General features: G+C 43.9%; 2 protein-coding genes across 2 annotated transcripts; both read left to right on the top strand.

The window, feature by feature from the left end:
* The first annotated feature begins 5,070 nt into the window (after positions 1-5,070).
* CENPH (centromere protein H) lies at positions 5,071-12,118 on the top strand. Its single transcript, XM_056848853.1, has 8 exons — positions 5,071-5,121; positions 5,346-5,394; positions 7,630-7,704; positions 8,578-8,634; positions 10,473-10,536; positions 10,682-10,733; positions 11,023-11,186; positions 12,016-12,118. Exons 1-8 carry the CDS (start codon positions 5,094-5,096, stop codon positions 12,106-12,108), a joined length of 582 nt encoding a protein of 193 aa, XP_056704831.1. The 5' UTR covers positions 5,071-5,093; the 3' UTR covers positions 12,109-12,118.
* Positions 12,119-13,979: 1,861 nt separating this feature from the next.
* MRPS36 (mitochondrial ribosomal protein S36) lies at positions 13,980-22,144 on the top strand. Its single transcript, XM_056848764.1, has 4 exons — positions 13,980-14,036; positions 16,054-16,117; positions 18,415-18,617; positions 22,049-22,144. Exons 1-4 carry the CDS (start codon positions 13,998-14,000, stop codon positions 22,064-22,066), a joined length of 324 nt encoding a protein of 107 aa, XP_056704742.1. The 5' UTR covers positions 13,980-13,997; the 3' UTR covers positions 22,067-22,144.
* Positions 22,145-23,748: the final 1,604 nt, after the last annotated feature.

The following is a 23,748-nucleotide window of genomic DNA, read 5'->3' as shown; positions in this document are numbered from 1 at the left end:
GGTGGAGAGGCACAGGCCTAGCCGAGATAGTAACCATAGTGAATTAGAAGTCCCAAGTCTAAGATAAGTAGTCCCACCTTTAGCTAAGATATTTAACAATGAAGTTATTGGGAAAGAGGTTCAGGACAGACAAAATTACTCAATGAGTATTTAAACTGGAATTCATTGCCAGTGGGTATAGTGATGAGCATGAATGGTTTTCACAGATTTATGAAGAACAGATCCATCAATGGCTGTGTGTGTGTGAAGTGCCGTCATCGCAGCTGACTTATGGCGACCCCTTTTGGGGGGTTTTCATGGCAAGAGACTATCAGAGGTGGTTTGCCAGTGCCTTCCTCTGCACAGCAACCCTGGACTTCCTTGGTGGTCTCCCATCCAAATACTAACCAGGGCTGACCCTGCTTAGCTTCTGAGATCTGACGAGATCAGGCTAGCCTGGGCCATCCAGGTCAGGGCATCAATGGCTACTAGCCATGATTAAAGGGAACATCCATAGTCAAAGGCAGCAGACTTCTGAATGCCAGTGCCTAAGAGGCCTTCAGTAGAAGGCCTCAGCCCCTACGCTCTATTTGGCTCGCAGGGGCAACTGGTTGGCCGATGCGTGAAATTGTATGATGGACTAGATTTTATTTATTTTCATTTAGTCTGTCTTTCTCACTGAGACTCAAAGGGGATTACAAATGTAACAGAACTATTCAGTGAATCAGCAAGATTGCAAAATATAATGTTTGAGTCTAACAGCTAAGCTTCCTAGTAAAACAACATAAAGCAAGTAGGCCTGAGATTGAAGACCTGGAGGGGAGGAATCTCTAATAGATGCCACTCCCGAAGCTGATCTCCCTTACATCACCCTTCTACACTCTCTACAAGGATACCCTTCTGAACAATTCCATTTCGCACATTTTATAAAAAGACTGAAGCAAGGGGACATTCCTAATAGCCTAAGGCAAACCACTATGTAATGCAAAAGCCTCTACAGAGAACTCATGTGAGCTATGGGCAGTTGCTGGTTTTATTGTTTTGCAGAGTGGCATCTTCAGAAGGCTTTGCTCTGATGTGCAAAGATGTTGTAGATGGACCACTGGTCTGATCCAGAAGGCTCTACTAATGTTCTTAATAATACTAGTGTGTCAGAAATCCCAGGACTTTGTTTAGTGTTGCACTTCTTAATGGATTCCAGTTTGAGTTTCACATTGGAGTCTGCCCCGAGGATGTTTTGTTGGAGAATTGTCACTTTTTACAGTGTAATCCTATGCATTATTCAAATGCAAGCCCGACTGTGTTCAATGGTGCTTACCAGGATTGCAGCCTAACATCTGCAACAAAATGCATCCAACTGGCTAGAGAAATTCGTACCGCTCATGGGAAAGCATAAATTCATGGGTGATTTGTTGCTTACAGGGCTACCTTTAAGGATTTGGCTCCCAATGGCCGTTCAGAATCTATAGCCATTCACAAAGAACCATGTGGATCCCAAGAGCCATTCTTTGCTGTTTGTCTTAGCAGATTTTTGATGAGGAACCATTTTGAAGCTGAGAGAGGCTGGAGTGACTTGAAACACTTCTTTTCCTTCACCACACCCTTTTAAAGAGCCACACAGCAAGAGGCTACAATGAATGAAAATGAGTCTCCAGCACTCACCTCTGGGATTTGTTTGCTCGGTTGCCTTCTCGGTGAGGCGTCTTTCACACCGCCCAAATAATGCACTTTCAATGCACTCTGAAGGTGGATTTCACTGCGTGAACTGGCGAAATCCACTCACAAACGATCGTTAAGGTATCCGGTATACCTTTAACGATCGTTTGTGAGTGGATTTTGCCAGTATCTGAAGAGATACCGGACAGGAAAGACTGGATAAATAAGATGCTGGAACTGACTGAGATGGCAAAACTTACAGCTTTGATAAACCAAAATGATAATGTACAATTGGTTCTTGTAGGTTATCCGGGCTGTGTGACCGTGGTCTTGGTATTTTCTTTCCTGACGTTTCGCCAGCAGCTGTGGCAGGCATCTTCAGAGGAGTAACACTGAAGGACAGTTACTCCTCTGAAGATGCCTGCCACAGCTGCTGGTGAAACGTCAGGAAAGAAAATACCAAGACCACGGTCACACAGCCCGGATAACCTACAAGAACCAATGAACTCTGACCGTGAAAGCCTTCGACAATATAATGTACAATTTTGGGGGGGAATGGGAGGTGTGGAGAATTTACTGTGAAAATCAATTTTTAATGGGATCATTTAAAGGATATTCGTTGATCCAATCCCTTATCTATAGTTTGCTTAATACAACAAGATAAATATATATTAAATAATAATGGGATTAGTTTCGTTAGCAAAAGATTATACAATTTATTTTTAGATGGAAGAGGGTGAGGGGGAAGTCATATCACTGTTGAATTGCAATGTAATTTGTTTTCCTTTTCATCATCATTATTTTTAATTTTTAGTACTGGATATTGTTTTATATGGTTTTTTTTGGGTTTTTTATTAAATTTGTTATTACATTTTATAATTTGTTTTATATGTTGATAAAATAATAAAAATTATAATAAAAAAACAAAAATGGTTTTTTTATTATTTTTATTACTTTTATAATTTGTTTTATATGTTGATAAAATAATAAAAATCATAATAAAAAACAAAAATGTTTAATTTTTTATTACATTTTATAATTTGTTTTATATGTTGATAAAATAATAAAAATTATAATAAAAAACAAAAATGTTTTTATTTTTATTACATTTTATAATTTGTTTTATATGTTGATAAAATAATAAAAATTATAATAAAAAAACAATTTTTTTTATTAATTTGTATTACATTTTATAATTTGTTTTATATGGTGATAAAATAATAAAATTATAATAAAAAACAAAAATGTTTTTTATTATTTTTTATTACATTTTATAATTTGTTTTATATGTTGATAAAATAATAAAAATTATAATTAAAAAACAAAAAAAAACCCCAAACGATCGTTAAGGGGCATTGAAAGCGCATCATCTGGGCTGAGCGGCGTTTACTTCCGCGCAGAGGGCAGTTTTCCCGACGGCATCCCATTGGTCCTCGGAAGCGCGTGACTGACACTCTATTGGGCGGTTGACCTTCGCCGCCCACGAGGCTTGAGGAGAGAGCGCCGCTGCTCTCGTCCCCGGCCCAGAGGCGGGCCTGCTCAAGGCAGGAGCAATCGATCGCGGCTGTCGATGACGTCAGGCGGCGGGCTTTTCGAAACGGCGGCGGAGAGGAGAGGAGAGGCGGCCGCCGTCGGCGGGATGGAGCTGCTGGGGGGAGCGGGGGACGCGGCGGCCTGCCTGGGGGAGGACGCGGCGGCGGCCTGCAACGGTTCCTCCGAAGAGGTGGCGGCAGAAGCGGCGCCTAGCCGCAGGCTTGTAAGCGAGGATGGGGCGAGTCCGGACCTGGTCACCCTCTTTCGGCAGGTTCCTTTTCTCGTTCGCGTACGGGGGGGGGGGCTTTAATGCATACAGACTTCGTGCAGGTTTGCCCGAGAAAGTCCCGGTTTGGGGGGTGGGGGTGCGGTTTCTCCCTGTTTTAGCAAAAGCACTGAGACAGCAAGGTAGACTTCCCCTGACTATGGAAGATCCACTGATTTGGCAATTTGTAATAATCTAAATATTGTCGAAGGCTTTCACGGTCAGAGTTCATTGGTTCTTGTAGGTTATCCGGGCTGTGTGACCGTGGAGACCACGGTCACGCAGCCCGGATAACCTACAAGAACCAATTGTAATAATCTCTTTTCCTTTCTGTAAATGTATTAGGGCCCTGACCTGGATGGCCCAGGCTAGCCTGATCTCCTCAGATCTCAGAAGCTAAGCAGGGTCAGCCCTGGTTAGTATTTGGATGGGCGACCACCAAGGGATACCAGGGTTGCTGTGCAGAGGAAGGCACTGGCAAACTACCTCTGTTAGTCTCTTGCCATGAAAACCCCAAAAGGGGTCGCCATAAGTCGGCTGCGACTTGACAGCACTTTACACACACACAAATGTATTAGGACAGCAAGGGAATAGCTTGTTGCTGGGCAGGGTATCTCTGTGTGTCGGTGTGCTAATAATTGGGGCAAGAGTCACGGAGGGTTACAGTGAACCATAACGAACTGGGTGAAACTGTTACTTTACTGCCACGCCTCTATGTCTGTAGTGCTATCAGCTTTACCCTGAATGTTGATGGGTTGTCATATCTTGAATTTGGATATATATATCTCCCTCAGTACAATCGGGACTCAGAGATTTCTGCCCATTAGGGCCTCTGGGTCGCAGCTGCTCCAAATAAATAACTTTCTTGAAACAATGGTCTTTGGGTCTCTCTTCCCCCGAACCCCAGGTTTGTCACAACAGTACAAGACAACCTAGAGAGGGAAGCAAGTGGCGGCTGCTCTAAGGCCACAAAAATAAAAATAAAACTGCTAGTCTTCCAAGTGTCACTAGGGACCAATGATGAATTTATTTATATCCTGCCTTTTCCCCCCAATGGGCCCCCAAAGCTGCTTACACAGTTCTTCTCTCCCCCATTTTATCCTCACAGCAACCCTGTGAGGTAGGTTAGGCAGAGACTGGCCCAAGGCCACTCAGCAAGCTTCCAAGGCAGAGTGGGGGGATTCGAACCTGGGCTTCCCAGATCCTAGTTTGATACTTTAACCACTACACCAGAGAAGCTGCACAGTGCTATGGCTGACTTCCACCCCCTAGATTTGTGCAAGAGATAAACAAATGAATTCATTTTAGAAATGGGGTTGACCCCCACCTCTCCAAAGTGATCGAGAACTCTTCCTGTAGGCAAAACTTCAAATTACAAAGTTTTTTTTTTACAAAAGAGTGATGAGTAATCTTGATATGTTCTTTTGCTCTTTAAAAATAAGCATCAATCAACGTAGTTTTGAATCTGTTTTCAGCAAAGTTTCCTAAAGCCTGCTTAAAAGTGCTCAACTGGTCATATGCCTAATATCGAGTCAAAATAGTTGCAGTTAACATATAAAGGAACAACATAAGCTATAAATGGCTATACATTTTTTGTTCTTGTTTGATTTTATTTTTATTTTTCTACTCTAGAGTAAGGGAACAAATAAAACAACATCTGATGGAATACAACACAGCTATTAAAGCAAGTAAGTGTGTGCTCACCATTGTAAAAATGTAACTACTGCCAGCTTTCTTGTATCCTCTATTGGGGCAATTTTTAAAAATTGCATGCTAAGAAGATGCTTGTTTATAAAGTTGTATTTGGTTTTACTGCACAGATCAGTGACTTTTGACCACTGTAGTTCTCTGTGTAATCCTAGGGGTGGTCTTTTTTGCTCATCTTCTTTGACATATCGTTTTTGTCTGGCAGGTGAAGAAAGCATTCCAGATCAAGTTATAGATGAAAAGGTAGTTGAGAGGTATGTCCTTTGCTAAGTTGTTGAAACTCAAGAAGATCGGACCAGAACCAACGGGTTGAAATTAAATCAAAAGAGTTTCCGTCTAGACATTAGGAAGAATTTTCTAACAGTTAGAGCGGTTCCTCAGTGGAACAGGCTTCCTCGGGAGGTGGTAAGCTCTCCTTCCCTGGAGGTTTTTAAGAAGAGGTTAGATGGCCATCTGTCAGCAATGCTGATTCTGTGACCTTAGGCAGATGATGAGAGGGAGGGCATCTTAGCCATCTTCTGGTCACTAGGGGTGTGGAGGGGGGAGGTAGTTGTGAATTTCCTGCATTGTGCAGGGGGTTGGATTTGATGGCCCTGGTGGTCCCATCCAACTCTATGATTCTATATCACTTGGATCTGCTATTATTTTGTCCTATGCAAACCCTGGAAGTGAATGACTAGAACAAAATCAAAAGGCAAAGGGCTAGCAGTAATACCAGTGATCTTAGGAGGTAAAGGAGCAAGAAGCGTTTCAGTTATGCCATGGATTCTATTTTCTTCAGGGAATTTTATATGCCACCTCTCTAGAAGGTAGTTTGGCTTTAGAGAGTTAGTAGTGACTTAACGCCCTGACCTGGATGGCCCAGGCTAGCCTGATCTCGTCAGATCTCAGAAGCTAAGCAGGGTCAGCCCTGGTTAGTATTTGGATGGGAGACCACCAAGGAATACCAGGGTTGCTGTGCAGAGAAAGGCACTGGCAAACCACCTCTGTAAGTCTCTTGCCATGAAAACCCCAAAAGGGGTCGCCATAAGTCGGCTGCGACTTGACAGCACTTTACACACACACACACACACAGTGACTTAACAATATAGCTCAAAGTTTCATGGCTTGGCATATTAGGCGCTCTTGAATATATCATGTACCTTCTAAAAAGGATATGGCTGGAAGGTATGTGATAGAGTATTGTTGCTGAAGCTATGCAGATGAGAGTCTGGATAGCATAGTAGGCAATCGCTGGGCAGGAGACCTTCTGGGAACCCTCTACATGCTGCCTTGAATTCTATGCAGGGTGAAAGGTAGAATCTACATCAAAGTATTTTCTTTGCCTTTGCTATGAATTTACATGGTAATTGTGCTACACTTTAAAGTAAGGCCCGGTTTAAATGGAATTTATTTCTAAGGAAGTGGACCGTATATACTCGTGTATAAGCCGACCCGCATATAAGCCGAGATGCCTAATTTCACCCCCAAAATGGGGAAAAATTAGGCACCCGCGTATAAGCCGAAGGTCGGCTTATACAACGCCCCTGCCCCGGGTTGCCCGGCCTCCCGGGCCCTCCAGACCGACCCCAGTGCCACCCCCTCCTGGGCCCTTCACACCCACCAGTGCCACCCCGACCCCAGCGCCATCCTAGGGGGGGAGGGGGAAGAGCCCCTGAACCCCCTACTTACCGGGAGAGGTGGGAGGAGGAGGCCCGCTGATCAGCTGGAGGCGGCAGGGGAGCCCTCCCAGCACTCGAGCCGCTGGCGGCGGGGCCCTGCCTGTGCGCAGGCAGGCCCCGCTGGCCGCTTCCAGGCCGCCCAGAGGGCGCGCGGGGCGGGGGCGGCGGCGGGGCCCTGCCTGAGCGCAGGCAGGCCCCGCTGGCTGCTTCCAGGCCGCCCAGAGGGCGCGTGGGCTGGCAGCAGGGGCGGCGGCGGGGCCCTGCCTGCGCCGCTTCCAGGCCACACAGAAGGCATGCGGGCCAGCGGCGGCGGTAAGTTCCTCTTCCCTCCCTCCCCCCTCCCTCCCCCCTACCGTATTGACCCGCGTATAAGCCGAGTTTGGTTTTTTCAGCCCTTTTTTTAGGCTGAAAAACTCGGCTTATACGCAAGTATATACGGTATTTGAAAGCGATGTAAATAATGCTCAGATATGCCTCTTTTAAAAAAAATTAAAGTTCTGTAGGAATAAATCCTGAATTCTGTGGCTCTCTGTACATTACGAAAACTAAGGATATTTGCATATGTTGTACAATTTTCTGAATCAATGTATTTATGTCAGGGATGTTAATGTTTCACTTCTACAGGCCTTTGTGCACTTTGGCCATATCTGAACACAGCACTGAAAATTGTAGAGTTGATATCAAAGCAGAGAAACATTGGGAAAAATGTTATATGTTGTTCTGGCTTTTATAAGAATTCAGTAGGAGAAGCAGCACCTTCCATGGAAGGTAACTTTTCAGATCTTATGGGCATTATTTGTTAATTGTCTTTTTTCATTTTTATTTTAGTTCCATTGAAGATTTGGAAAGAGAAATGGAAGAGGTGAAGGTTTCATACCAAAACAAAACACTGGCCTTGCAGAGGTAAAGATTTGTTTGTTGCTGGGCACTTCAAAGTACAGTGTATAAAAGAAGGATTATTATAGAGGGAAATATAGAACATCCAAGTTGTAATCTAGGTGCTGTGGAACACAGGCAGGATAATGTGCTGCAATCATCTTGCTTATGGGCTTCCTAGAGGCACATGGTTGGCCACTGTGTGAACAGACGGCTGGACTTGATGGGCCTTGGTCTGCTCCAGCATGGTTTTTCTTATGTCCTTAAACATTACATGGGCTGAATTCCTATTGAAGTCAGTGCTGGATTTGTCAGAGTTTGTCATCCGTCTTACATGAGTAGAAAGTACCTTATGCTGGAGGAACACACAGATACCAATGGAACAAAATGGTAGAATCCAGTCCATTGTTGGTTTTTCAAAGACCCAAGCAACTATAAGGTTTTGTGTTATGAAGTAAAAGATCATAGATTTCTCCTGTCTTTCAATCCCCCTTTTTGGCAAGGAAGGATCATTTATGAGGTAAGCACAAGATGGTAATACCATAAAATGTGTAATTCTTATTTTGTAAGCCTTTACCTTAAATCATTTGTAAAGCATAAATGATCTCATGCTGAGTCATTTCATATGGATAAATATGCTGTGTGACAAACTTGGGGGTTACGTTCAAGAAGTAATGCAATGTCTTATGTCAGTGGAAGGGGCCTTGCACTGATGCTGATAAAAGAAGATGCTAGGATCCATCCCTGCAGCTAGTTATAATAATGCCCAAGTGTTGGATCATTTGTGCACAAAAATGTATAGATGAGGGGACAAACAAATACTATGCAGTTGTAGTTTGTTGTGTAAACATTTCTAGGGTATTTATACATCTCCTCTTGTAATTGCTCTGTGCTGCATAGGATCCAAGTAACGGAGGCCCTCAGAGCCAAGCTGAGGAATGATGACGCAGACTCCAAGTAAGAGAATCTGAAGGCTTAAATCAAGGAGATTTCTTAAACTACATGATTTAGATATTTAATCAAAGTTTTTACTTGCCTATTTATGGCTGAGCTGCAGTATGGATATGAGAAATGTGATTTATCAGGCTGAGCAATGAGAATATAATTACAGTGAGTGCCCTAAACATTTACTGGAAGTAACCAGTTTGTTCAAATGTTGCCACAAGGACTGTTACTGCAGCCAGTGATGTAAATTACCTGCTGTGCAGCTAGAGGCCCTGAAATTGTCTTTATGAGGTCCAGAACAATTCTACACTTGGCTTATGCTGCTGTCTGGAAGCTGTTCAGTGGGAAGGTGGATAATGGTGCGTTGAAATACTGAAAGCATTTAAGTAGGCCACAGAAATCTGCCATTTTAATCCTTTGCAAATACTTTTATGGTGGGGTCTCATTAAACATTAAAACATTTAAACAAAAAGGGCGTTGTTTGGTTGCTAAACCTGGGCTCAGACTCGGTGTGAAGGTGTTGGACCCCTGCATCATAAAATCAGCAGCAACCTAATTCCGCCAAGTAATGGCTGAGTCAACGTAAAGCACATCATAAGGAGGCAGGGGGTACTCTGGGCCCTTCCTCTGGCCACGTTTCTTCCAACTTGGAAAAAAATTTCTCCCTCCGGTTTGCTCTTGTTGGGGCTACCTTACTGTAAGTCAGGGGTGGGGAACCTTTTTTCTGCCAAGGGCCATTTGGATATTTATAACATCATTCGGGGGCCATACAAAATTATCAACTTAAAAATTAGCCTGCTATATTTGGTCAAACATTTAGCCAAGAGGCACGACCGGAGACGGCTCCGAGTGTCTGCCACATAGAGCGACTCGCTTTTGAGCTCTGCTGTCCCCAGCTGGGCCCAAGAGATTCAGGCAGGGCAGCATCCTTCTGAGCTAGAGATCTACCAGGACTCATGGCCAGACCAAATGATTTTGTGGGCCTTATACGGCCCCCGGGCCTGATGTTCCCCACCCCTGCTGTAAGTGATCTCCCCGCCCCCCCAGGGAAATCAGTTGGGAGTGGACTTTTTAATTTCTTTTTGAGGGGGGCGGGAATTTGGGCAAAAGAAGAGTTTGGCTGGCCTGCCCATTCTGCACATCATGTGTTCCCCCACATGGGCAATCAGAATGACCTGCTTTTTTAATGTATGGTTTGTGCTACCATAATGTTGACTCCAAGTCTTAGTACTTTTCCTTGCCAGATGATGAATCCTGCACCTATGATGGCTGTTACTGCTCACAATTTAGTGTTGATGTCTTCCTCATTAATACAAGCTGAACATGAAGAGATCTCATAGATTTCTCTTTTTGCCATTGTAAAGAGAAAACTCCAAGATTAGCGTTTGTGACTTTTGGTAACAGCAGATCTTTGACGTCTTTAATGAGCAGTTAAAAAAAACGGTAGTCTGAAACCAGTCTTAAAGGGTTTGAGCACTACTTAAAGTAAACTAAGGGACAAACTTTTTCCTCTAAGGAAAAGCAGCTCAGGATGGGTGTAACTTTGGTTAGAGAAGTGGATTGGGGGGAAAGGGGGCTGCATAATTTCCTTGGCCACTATTTTCTGATGCAGCTCCTCCTCCCCAAACTGCTTATGCCCTCATGGGATTCCACATGTGTGTTGCTAGTAATACCTGCATGAAACCTTATGGGAGGGGGGAGCAGACTGGAGATGGGAAGACTGCCTGGGCAAAAGGCTAAATACCCCTTCCTTTCTAGCACCAAGTGGTTGGTAGGGTTTTGTGTCAGGTCTGCAAAGCTTGCCTTGAAGCTTAAGAAATCATACTAATGCCTGTGTATGCTCTTATTAGGTTGATCTGGGATACCATGAAGCACATCATGCTGCTGAGTACTGCAATACTTAAATCTCAGCAGGTATGTAGACTTCATATTGGAATGCTAAGGCTCATTGCCTGTAAATGTATATTAAAACCAGCTGCAGTGCGAACATAGCTTTAAACTTTTAATGAAGTTTTGCAGCTGTGCTGTTTGATACAAGAAAAAATACTTATTTATGCAGAAATCTCGTGAGTTGGAAGAAAAACTGAATGAGGTTAAGCAGAGCAGACTAGGTAAGTTCTTAAAAGGAAAGTAAATTACGGTTACCTTGATTTATATCCAAGCTCCCACAAATTGAAGGAGCTTACAGGAATGGGTCTTTTTGCTTTCCCCCAATAGTCCCTCAAAGAACCGCTGAGGTCTGAGAGACCCTTTTGAGTGCATGGTGGGCAGGGGGACAACAAGGGGGGGGGACTGGGGGACCTTGCCACCCTTCCCTCTTGTCCTCACATAAAAGTAAAGGGTTGGTGTGTTTGAGAATTAGCAAGCTTATTACCTTATTTTTCCTCTCTAAATGAATAGCACTAAAGAGAGCAGGGGAATGCAAATTGGCTCAAATACATGAAACAAAGAGAAAACAGAAAGAGGAATTAGAAAATATGGAAGTGGGAGAAATTTTAACGAAGGCTCGTAGAAACCTGCAACAGGAAATTAAGATGACTACGCTGATTCAAAATATTTTTCAGGTAAAATAATTTTTTAAAAGAATTGACAGACATGTTAGATTACGTCTGTATTAGCTCATCTTGATGAAAATATGTAAACTGATGCCCTTAGTTCTTTTTAAATTACTGGTAAAAATTGCCAGTAAATATTTAGCTGATAGATGGATATAACATTAAACTCCTGCAAATATGGGATTATATCCAAAGACGCACTTGCCTGAATAGAAGGCACTTCTGCTTGCACAAAGGGAAGTTCCATAATCTCTGTGCAATTTTCCCTGCTATCTCCAAAGATTTCCCAACCAGCCCTCGGAACGGCTCTTCAGGAGGCTTCCAAAGGGAGGGAGGGACAGAAATCGGTTCCACTAGTAGAGTTCCCCATCGTGCTTTTTTGTATCCAGCTATGGTATGAAACTTAAAAAAACTTAAGTGGTCCTCATACTAACTGTTTTTATGCAAAGTACCATGTGACAGCAAAAGAGCCCCGTGGAAGTCGGTTTCAGGTAGCCGGCTCAAGGTTGACTCAGCCTTCCATCCTTCCGAGGTTGGTCAAATGAGTACCCAGATTGCTGGGAGTAAAGGGAAGATGACTGGGGAAGGCACTGGCAAACCACCCCGCAAACCAAGTCTGTCTAGGAAACGTTGGGATGTGACGTCACCCCATGGGTCAGAAATGACCCAGTGCTTGCACAGGGGACCTTTACCTTTTACCATGTGACAGCAATGTCCTAACAGTGAGTAAGTACTTCCGAAACAGACATCAACTGAAATAAGTTCCTTTAAAGCAAAGTGTTTTCGTAGGTAATTGTTACACTACAATCTGAGGATGTATGTAACTGATCTGTTTCAGAATCTCATTACTGGAAGTGGAGTCAATTGGGCAAAGGACCCAGATTTGAAGGCAATTGTTTTGCAGCTGGAGAAAAACGTGGCGGGACTCTGAAGAAGCAGCATTTATCAACATTGCGTTTTGTATACTCTCTGAACCAGCGATCTGAAAAACTGTTCTAACAAATTAGATGTTCTTAAGCAGGCATTTTTGCAAGAACACTTTGTACTGATTTATACTTCTGGACTCCAAAAAGGAAGTGATTGCTGTTATGTGTAGTTTAATTCTATCTGACTAGATTTGTGACCCCTAAGTTGAATAAATAAAAGCAAATGTCCGTAGGGAGGAATAAAGAATATTGTGATTTCAGCCTCATCTTCCTCCTGCTTTTCTACCTGCTGGAAAGGTACTGGCTGTTTATCAGAACAATATTCTAGGTGGGTTTTGTCCTCTCTTCCTGCCAGAGAGTTTCACAGATGTGGGTTGTGGTGGTGGTTCTGGCAATTTGGACTTCACTATCAGTTATTATTCATGAACACATTTTACGCAAAACGTATTTCAAAGTAGCAGTGTAAGAACCAGTTTAAGATTTTGATAAAGTTTAAAATCAAATCTAGCTGCAGTGGCTTTAGAATTACAGGTTCAACAATATTGGATTTGCATTTCAAAACTCCAGGCAGCAAAATATGCTTACATGTTTTAGGTTAGATTTCTATGGCCATTCATCTTTGTGTATATGTATAGGAGAAGAAAGTGAATTTAGCAGCACGGGCTTAGCTTTTTAAGCTATTTTAATGATGGTGGGGAAATTCACATGCTTAATACTCTAAATAAAACCCTTTTATTGTCATGGGAAGGAAAAAATGCATCTTTATTAATACATTTTGCTACTTTTAAGGCATGTTCTATTAAAATGAAATTACTTAAAGGTAACTATCAGTTCTTTCAATTAATGTAAATTGGTAGAGGGGTTGATTTCAATCTGAAGGCTTTCACTGAGGTTTTCTACAAGGTTGGGTTAGGGTTGCTCACCTCTGGGGGAGTGGGGGGGGGGCTGGAGATCCCCAGTAGTACAATTGATCTCCAGACTACAGAGATCAGTTCCCCTGGAGAAAATGGCTGTTTTGGAGGGTGGGCTCTAGGGCATTGTACCCTAACAAGGTCTCACCCCACCCCAAAAGCTCCAGGTCTTTCCCAACCCAGAGTTAGAAACTTTAGTATGTGGTAAGGTTAGAATGTTTGTTTTTCTATCTTCAGTATGTTGCATATGTAATTCTCATATGGTGGGCTTCCTTATTGGCTACTAATAGGATATCACTATAAATCTGCAAAAAGATGCTACCTGCCTGCCACACGATGAACACAATTAAAATCCATCTACAGAATTTAGCATATGGTGCTTGAAGGTTGATTACATAACTGCTTGCCAGCCTGTTGTCAAACTCGCTTCCGTGACACACCCGCGGTAGCTCAAACTATAATTTGCGCTTGCAGTGCTTTGGCTACTGAATGTGTGGAAGCTGCGCTGGGGTGGGTGGGTGGGTGGGGGTAGCGAAAACCTCCCTTGCCAGCTCTTACAGGGCTGCCAGGCCCTCCTTTCTCACCGGCGGGAGGTTTTTTGGGGGGCGGAGCCTGAGGAGGGCGGGGTTTGGGGAAGGGAGGGACTTCAATGCCATAGAGTCCAATGGCCAAAGCGGCCGTTTTTCTCCAGGTGGACTGATCTCTTATCGGCTGGAGATCGGTTGTAATAGCAGGCGATCTCCAGCTAGTTGGCAACCCTACCGCTCTAGCTGACATCCCCAGGGGGGCCGGGAGTCCCGTTTTCCAGGCTGGGCGAGGCTCTTCGCGCCCCCGCCCAGCAGAGTCTCCGCGCACAGGCGTTCCACCCGGGCGAAGCTCCGCCCTTCGGTGGGCGGGGCTTCTTGAGACCCACGCCCCCTCGCTCCCGCAAGGCCTAGCCCGCATGCGCTCTTCTCCCCCCCCTGCCCGGACCAGGGGTCACCATGGGCAGCAAGATGGCGGCCGCCAGGAGGGTCGTTCAGGTGAGTCCGGCGCGGCGCCCCACCGGAGCTGTGGCGAGTGCCGCGGGATTGTGGGGCCGGCGCGTTCAGGCCTGGCCTTGGGGGGTCTGGGGCTGGAGACGGAGCGACTCGTGGGCGGGGAGGGCTGCCGCCGGGGCCCTTGGAAGGAGGGGGCACCTGCAGGGGGACGGAGGGTGGTGGGGAGGCAGGAGCGAGGCTGCTTCCCCCGGGCGGATGCGCCCATGCCCCTTGGAGCCCGTGGTCACTGACGCGCGGGAGGGTCTCGCCTCGGAGTTGCCGCTCTCTGCACGCGCATTCCCCCCGTCTGAATGCTCCGAACTCCAAAACGAGCCCCCGTGCAGAGTTTTGAGCGTTCGGATGGGGGAAAAGTGCGTGTAGAGAGCGGCAATTCCGAGGCGAAACCCTCCCGTGCCTAAATGGCCTGTGTGTGCTTGAGGATCTTACATGAACACATGAAGCTGCCTTATACTGAACCAGACCCCTTGGTCCATCCAAGTCAGTACTGTCTACTCAGACCCGCAGCATCTCTCCAGGGTTTCAAGCAGAGGTCTTTCCCATCACCTACTTGCCTGGTCCCTTTAACTGGAGATGCCGGGGATTGAACCTGGGACCTTCTGCATGCCAAGCAGATGCTCTACCACTGAGCCACGGCCCCTCCGCAAATAGCTCATGGACACACAAAGCTGCCTCATACTGAATCAGACCCTTGGTCCATCCAAGTCAGTATTGTCTACTCAGGCCGGCAGCGCCTCTCCCAGGTCTCAGGCAGGGGTCTTTCGCATCACCTACTTGCCTAGTCCCTTTTTAACTGGAGATGCCAAGGATTGAACCTGGGACCTTCTACATGCCAAGCAGATGCTCTACCACTGAGCCACGGCCCCTTCCCCTTTGTGTCTGATTGAACTCTAGAATTCTAAATAACTGTAGTATACCTTAACAGTGCAATCCTATGCAGAGCTACTCCAGTCTAAGCCCGCTGATATGAATGGCCTTGGACTGGAGTAACTCTCCTAAGGATTGCACTGTTAATAAATAAACCACATCAAAAACGTCTCTTGAAAACCCTGCGGGGTCGCCATAAGTTGGCTGTGACTTGACAGGGAAAGGGGGAAAAAAAGGTACATGACAGCCCTCAACTGTAGACCTAACATTCACACTAGAGGTACCCACATCAAGCCATTGGACTCTATCTTAGTTTGACAGACGGTGTCACAGCCCTGGGGAAGATAGTTACTGCAAGGCCTAATGTAAACCGCAAAGTGTACCTGTGTTACTTCGCAGAAGTTCACCGTGTTATGCAGCTTAACTTGCACAGCTTTTGAGTATCCAGCTGGGGTGCTGACCACACACACACGTAGCTGCTTTTGCGTGGGTTGCAGCCAGGACCATAGCCAGAAACATGGCACGGTGACTTTGCGGGGTGGGGGTTGCTAGGTCTTTCTTTTTCTTCCTTCCCTTCCTCTGCCCAGGATGAGAAAGTATCATAATGCATTCCTTGGTGAAAGAAGTGTTATGTAATTGCTCTTTAAGAAAATAGCCCAACACCAAGTTGCTTCCCTGAAACAGAAATAGTGCTGAAAGATAAAAAGGGAAAGACCTTTTTGGGAATTGATATTAAAAAATCAGTGTAACCCTTTAATGCTAGCTAACCACCTGTGCAACTAATCTCTGTCCTTGAGTGATACAAGAATGAGCCTAGCATCCCAGTTGCATTTATTTCTGGGCATCCTTAGAAGGTGAACTGACATAAGGGGTTTGTCTCTGTAGATGATTTAGGAATATATTTTGAAACTGAAATCTTTATCTCTTGTTCCTGTGTAAATAACCCTTCTGCAGAAAGGGTTGCTTACAGGCATAGTGTACTGCTGGTCTTTCACTCCAATAGAATAGAAACAGCAAAGCATCAGTACTTGCTGGATTTCATCTTTGGCAAGAAACATTCTATCTCATACATGTATTCCTGACTTACCTTTTCTTGTATATTCCATTTCCTTTTACTTACTTGTTTTTCCTTTAGGTAGTAAAGCCACATATACCCTTGATTAAGTTTCCAGACAGAACAAATACTCCCAAACTTAAAAGTAAGTATCTCATTTGTGAAAATACTTGTGTGAAACTGCTTTTTTTTGGAGTAACAATGGCAGTTTTAAAACGGGATATAATCAGTATGCTCACTTTGACTAAATAACCAGGAGCTGCCATCACAGTATTCAGCTAGTGCCTGAATGTGGTGGTCAATTGAAACCGAATCCAGGTGAAGCTGTCTTCATTGATAGTTTTCCTCACTATTGATGGGATGATTGATGGGATGCAGCTTTTGTTGAAGGGTAAAAAAAATTATAAAGGTCCCCTGTGCAAGCACTGGATCATTCCTGACCCATGGGGTGACGTTACATTCTAACGTTTCCAAGGCAGACTTTGTTTACGGGGTGGTTTGCCAGTGCCTTCCCCAGTCATCTTCCCTTTACCCCCAGCAAGCTGGGTACTCAATTCACCGACCTCGGAAGGATGGAAGGCTGAGTCATCCTTGAGCCGGCTACCTGAAACCAATTTCCGTTGGGATCGAACTCCGGTCGTGAGCAGAGCTTGGAGTGCAGTACTGCAGCTTACCACTTGCCCTTTTTTGTTGAAGGGTGTGTGTGTGTTAAGTGCCGTCAAGTCGCTTCCGACTCATGGCGACCCTATGAATGAAAGTCCTCCAAAATGTCCTATCTTTGACAGCCTTGCTCAGATCTTGCAAATTGAAGGCTGTGGCTTCCTTTATTGAGTCAATCCATCTCTTGTTGGGTCTTCCTCTTTTCCTGCTGCCCCCAACTTTTCCTATCATGACGGTCTTTTCAAGTGACTCTTGTCGTCTCATGACGTGACCAAAATACGATAGCCTCAGTTTAGTCATTTTAGCTTCTAGGGTCAGTTCAGGCTTGATTTGATCTATAACCCACTGATTTGTTTTTTTGGCAGTCCACGGAATCCGTAACACTCTCCTCCAACACCACATTTCAAAGGAATCTATTTTCTTCCTATCAGCTTTCTTCACTGTCCAGCTTTCACACCCATACATAGTAATAGGGATTACGATGGCATGAATTAATCTAGTGTTGGTGGCCAGAGTCACATCCTTACACTTCAAAATATTTTCTAGCTCTTTCATGGCTGCCCTTCCCAGTCTCAATCTCCTTCTAATTTCTTGGCTGCAGTCTCCCTTTTGGTTGATGGTGGAGCCAAGGAATAGAAAGTCTTGAATAATTTCAAGGGTATAATGTAGCAAAAAATGCATTCTTTCAGCTGCACTTAGTTCAGAATGGGAAATATAAATATTTTCAGTAAATGAGTAACATGTCTTAATTTAGAATAATTATTTGTTGCCTGTCTAGGTGGCTCATGAAGTATAATGTAATAAGATAATTAAAATTAGCAAACCATAAAAAAACCAGCCATAGCATTAAAATTGTCTATGGAGGCCCAGATCACAGCCATGGTCAAGGCGGCTTTCCTCCATCTACACCGGGCCCAGCAGCTGGTGCCCTATCTCTCCCGCCCTGACCTAGCCACGGTGATCTATGCGACAGTCACCTCTAGGCTAGACTACGGTAACTCGCTCTACGTAGGGCTGCCCTTGAACATTTCAGTAGAGACCTTCTTTTAGGACAGTCAGAGGCAGAGATCTAATAAAATCCATGGCCAATGTCTCTTCTCAAATCTAGAAGTGACATATAATTTGCAGCCTTATGCCTTTTATAACACTATGCTTTTAAAAAATATATATTTCCTGAGGCGTTTAAACTATGTCTAGCACTTCCCCCTGTTCTGGTTCTGTGGAGTTGTCATTGTCTTCAATGACAACTTCAATGTCTAGATATTAGGAAGAATTTTCTAACAGTTAGAGCAGTTCCTCAGTGGAACAGGCTTTCTCGGGAGGTGGTGAGCTCTCCTTCCCTGGAGGTTTTTTAAGAAGAGGTTAGATGGCCATCTGTCAGCAATGCTGATTCTATGACCTTAGGCAGATGATGAGAGGGAGGGCATCTTGGCCATCTTCAGGGCTTAGAGTAGGGGGTCTCTGGGTGTGTGTGTGGGGGGGGTAGTTGTGAATTTCTTGCAATGTGCAGGGAGTTGGACTAGATGACCCTGGTGGTCCCTTCCAATTCTATGATTCAGAAAATTCATACTGTGTTTAGATGAGCATGCTGGGAATTTTTCCAATGTGTTTGGATCTCAGGACCTCCGTTATCTGAAGGATCATCTCAATATCTTGATGAACATTTTATTTCTTGATGTCTTCCTTTCTGCCATGTTCGATAATGAATAAGTGCATAATCTGAGATATCTGAAAATTTTTGCTAATGCAGATGGTTTTGAATCTGTTTTGCTGATCATTCAGTGCAGGCGTCTTTGGAGCCAAGGGTGCCTCCACTCCACCCTTCAACCTCACAACAGTCCATAGGAAGTGGGCCGCCGTCCTATCAAAAAATTTCATCAATTAGTAGAGCACAAGGCACGCCAGACACTTCAGAACTATTACGAACGTTACCTACAAAATACCGGAGGAAACCAGTGACAGTTGAAGAGATGGAATACATCCAAGTAAGTTCCAGAATATTTGTTACTACTTGTAGCTTCCTTTGGTATTTATTATCTCTTAAAAACTTTGAAGTGACTCCACTACACCACAGTTATGAGCTCTTGTGTATACTTACAGCCCTGTCTCGTAACTTTTTTTCTGAATTAAAGGGTAATTCAGTGAACAGAGTTTTTTCTGTCTGGTTGTAACTGCTTATAAAAACTTCCATGTGCAATAAAAATTAGCTCAGTATTCTTCACAATCCCCAGATTGGTAGGGTATCTGTCTGTATGCTATTGGTTGTGGGTGCATACTCAGAACTATGTAGCTAATCCTTCACAAAGGGAGCATTAGTGAATGAGCTACAGCTAGATCTGTATAGAACTATAATCCACCAAATCTGAGGGACTGAGGGAATCTCTATTCCCATTTCAGTGGTAGAACAATGTAATTATCAGAGCATTCTGAAGATGGTTGCAAATGAAGTACAATATTTTTAGATTATTGTTTTATGTTTTGTTGCTAAACTAAAAAGGATGTATACTTTCAAATCAATAACATGAATGTATTGTATTCATGCTGTTTACAACCATTAATTTGTACACCAACAGTTATAATTTGCTTTAAATAACCCTTTCTGCTTTGTTGCTACTCCTTCAGGTGTCAGTTGGTACATATTAATTTTATTTTTCTTTAACCATATTCCAGATTGCAGTATTTTGGGGAGAAGGTTGCAAATTGCTGGCCTTTTGTTACTTATCCATGGTTTGTACTGTAGGACAGTGACATTCAGTCCACAGCTTGCAAGTTGTATATGGCTCTTTGTGTCTTGTCACCAATGGCTCTTCCACAACTCTGTGAGATGGGGGAAGAAAGTGGTGAGACAGAAGATAGAGGAAGCTTTCTTGAGTTGATGGCAAGCGAGTCAAGGCAATCGTAATGTACTTGAGGCTGTAGCAGATGCCAAAGAGGGGATCTGGTAATACAATGTCTTGGTGGAACTTGTTGGAACCAGTGACTGCTTTCAACGCACGCACACAATAGGGGGAGTTGCCTGCTTCTGCTGCACGCCCTCCCTTCTCAGCAGTGCTTGTTGCTTGCTGGGGCTTGCAGCCTCAGACGGCTGGAGTTCTCTTGCAGATTTGCTGCAGACGCAACTTACTGGACTCCAGCGTGCACTGCCACCACCTGGGCATCTTTTGAACTTAAGCACGTGTAAGGTTTTAAATGTTATAATGTGTATTTATTGAATTGTTGTGTTTTCTGTTGGTAGCCACCCTGAGCCTGACTGTAGTCCAGAAAGGGCAGGATATGAGTCTAATAAAATAAACAAATATCCTGAGGGAGGCCACCAGATTAAACTCTTCTGCCCACTCTCACTACAGTTTACTCTCTTTTTCTGTTGTTCATGAGCCGGGAGGGAGGGGAAAAAAGCAGGCGTGTATAATGTACAGGTAATTTGAGGCTTCATTTGTGTCAGACCTTTTATTATTGCACAGTCAATAGTTAATCTTGTTGGCTAGCCAGAACCCACCATAGCCAAGAGAAGGCAGGATATAAACAAAATGTTGTCGTTGATAATAATAATAATATTTGACCCTGCAATAAAAACAGATCTGACACAAATGAAGCCTCAGTTTACTTGTACGTTGTACATGCCTGTCTGTCTTTCCTCTCTCAACATACACAGCTTTCTCTTCATTATGGAGAGTCGACAGCTAATCCTCACAAATCCAAAACCAAGCTCACAGTTCAACACAAGAGATAAGGATATTCTTAACTCTGTACTTGATTGTGGTTTAGAGTGGAAAGTTTCTTGGCCAGAAACTAGAGAGCATGTTCTCAGATTGCCTTGATCCCAGTTCTTCAGGAGCCAATCCTAAGTAGGTGTACTTGGCAGTAACTCACATTTTATGCAATGAAGCTTACTCCCAGAAGCATGTTCTTAGGATTGCCGCCTCTGTGATGCCTTACTAAGAATGCTAACATGTTGTGTGCTGGGGCCTCCTGTGCCTTTAAGAGTTGCATGACAGGTAGAAATTGTGCAGATGAATTTGACCGTCTGCAGTGCTAATGTTTATATGGGTGCCAATGAAGCAATGTGAGACATGCACCCCAGGAGCGTCTGCACGAGACCAGGCTCCACCTCTTGAGTCATGTGGTGCAGGCAGTTGGGGTGGTACACTGTTTTGCTCTGCCCCTAGGAATATATGCAAAGTCTGGGCCATTAACTTTGTTTTACTTTGTTCCATTGAACTGTGATAGCACTCTTTGCATCAGACTGGTACATGTGGGAAAACATTGACAGTTTGTGAATAAGGCTGTGTTTTGAAAGTAAAATTAACTTGAGGCACCTTCTGCTGCTCAGGTGTCTACCAGGGAGCCATGTGTGTATTATGTGTTGTCAGGGGAGGGGCTGTGGCTCAGTGATGGAGCATCTTTTTGGCATGCAGAAAGTCCCAAGTTCAATCCCCATCATCTCCAGTTAAAGGGACTAGGCGAGTAGGTGATGTGAAAGACCTCTACCTGAGACCCTGGAGAGCCACTGCCAGTCTGAGTAGACAATACTGACTTTGATGGACCAAGGGTCTGATTCAGTATAAGGCAGCTTCATGTGTTCATGTTGCTTGCGATTTATGTCAAAACTATGAATTAATGACCTCCCAAAAGCCCTATCGTTAACAGTCTTCCTCAGGTCTTGCAAAATGAAGGCCGTGGCTTCCTTTATTGAGTCAGTCCATCTCACGTTGGGTTTTCCTGTTTCCCTACTGCCTTCAGTTTTTCCTGGCATTATGGTCTTTTCCAGTGACTCTTGTCTTCTCAGGATGTGACCAAAGTTCAGTCAGTCCTCAGTTCAGTCAACCAGTCCTATTGAATAACTTTGAGCACAATGCACAGGCCATCCAGTAGTCATGTGGCTCTTTTGATTGATGGTGAATGTGGCTCTCTGATCTGTGGAGTGAGTACCACTGTTCTAGGGAATCAAATGAGCACTTCTGTCCTGGATGAAAGAGTGGAATGGACAGGGTACCATAAATCTACCAAGACTAGGGTTGCCAGGTCCCTCTTCGCCACCTGTGGGAGATTTTTGGGGCGGAGCCTGAGGAGGGCGGGGTTTGGGGAGGGGAGGGACTTCAATGCCATAGAGTTCAATTGCCAAAGTGGCCATTTTTCTCCAGGTGATCTGATCTCTATCTGCTGGAGATCAGTTGTATTAGCAGGAGATCTCCTGCTACTACCTGGCAGTTGGCAACCCTAATCAAGACCCATAAACAACAGATGGAGAAAAGCCTTCTACAAGAAGTTCCAAATGTGTTTTTTGTGTTTCTGTATTCCTCTTGAAGTTAATCACTACATCAGTGGCTTAACAAGTGCAAAGAAAGCCCAAATTACTATTAACAACATAAGAATATATACTGATTAAAATATTAATATATAGTATTTTCTTTTACAGCGTGGAGGTCCAGAATAACACAGAAGATGAGACTGTTAGCTGCTGGTGAACAACCAATTATTGTATTCACAATAAAGGCCTTCATAATTCTTTGAATGTTATAAATGTCTATAGGCAAATAGCTTTGTTAAAGGCCTTTTTAATGAGGGATGAAAAGGTGTGAATGCCCAGTGTAAATATGCCAAATAAGAAGACAGTTCTGGCTGAGTATATTTCCACTTTATTGCCGCCATACTATTAAAATTTATTTTATTAATATGCTCAGTAGTATAATTTTTAAGATCTCATTGTGGCAATAAGGAAGAATCCAGGAACTCTGGCAGCAAAATTTCTTTTGCGTATCAGCAGACTGCCAGTGTTTCCTCCTTTTGATATTTCCTCTTTTTTTGTAGTGCCTATGTTCTTCAAGTGAGTAATAATAGCCTCGTCTTCTGGTGCAGTGAGGAGAGATGAGTGCAGTGCGACTCTGCTGACGCAAGAAGGGCAACATTGTCTCCCCCCCCCCCACTGCAGCTTACTGACCTGTGTTGCTATTACACCAGTCCTACAACCTCAGGAACTGGCTTTTCCAGGGTTGGGAAAGACTGCTGAGTGGGAGAGGAAAGCAGGGCAAGATCTGAAACCATATTTGCCTTCCATTGATGAATCGCAGGATCCAAACCAAAGATCTGGTCAGATGGTTTAAACTGGCTTTTAACGGTTTAATTGAACTTCCAGCCTCTTCTTTTTTTTCTTTGTTTCCTCACCCCATGCACATTGTTCCAGTATAAACTTGAGAAAATAGCCTGACTGAGACCATTTTCAACCAGAGTCATCAGAAAAAGTGACCTATACCCAGTAATGCAGAACTTAGACTAGGGCAAGTTATTTCAAGTTGAACAACATCAGTGGGACAATATTCACATAATGCTTGGGTGTACTCCACAGTAATTATGTTAACTGGTTTCTGTAACTAGGAGCAACAGTTGATAGGACACATTTATAATGAGCCTTACAGAAGCTGCCAAGGCAACAAATATAGATCTGGATCCAGCCAGCTTTTCTGCTAGGGGGAAAGGAAGTAGGGGGATTCCCTTTGACATCAAGGAAGGTTATGCTGGGCATCATGGGGCCTGCATGAACAAAAGCCATATGGGATGGGGGAATTGGATGAGACTGAGTTGGGGGGAGAAAAAACTGTCTGGACCCTAACTTCCAGTCCAAGGATCAAAAAACAAGCTTCATTTGCATTGTTCAAGTCCAATATACTTACAAAGGATATCTTTCAAAAAGCTAGCTCTGAGAGCAATATATAAGATATAAGGAACAATATGTTAAATTTCCCCTTGGTCAGGGATGAAAAGGTGCTATTCTCCTGGACTTCTGATTTTGCATTTTCCCAAATATGCAGGAATTACTCAAATTTCTCTCTGTGTACCTGATGCTAATTGACTGGGCTTACAAAGGTGCTGAGGCTGTTTTTTAGAAATACACTTCCTTGATTTATTTTCTTTTTTGAAAAACTCCCAACCAGTTAATGTTGGCAGTATTTTATGGACTCCAAAATGCACTGTGTTCCAGATAGCCTCATGTAAATTATGTGAATTTCTTTCAGTATAAAGCATTGTGATCTGTGTGTACAAAGGATGGATGGTTTTCTGTGTGTGAATAAATAAGCTGTTGTCAGGCTGCTACACCAAGAATAGATTACCAGATCAGGG

Source organism: Euleptes europaea, chromosome 4, assembly GCF_029931775.1.
Source record: "Euleptes europaea isolate rEulEur1 chromosome 4, rEulEur1.hap1, whole genome shotgun sequence".
Classification (NCBI taxonomy): Eukaryota; Metazoa; Chordata; class Lepidosauria; order Squamata; family Sphaerodactylidae; genus Euleptes; species Euleptes europaea.
The sequence above is the reverse complement of the archived record's forward strand: the minus strand, read 5'-3'. Positions and strand labels throughout refer to the sequence as shown.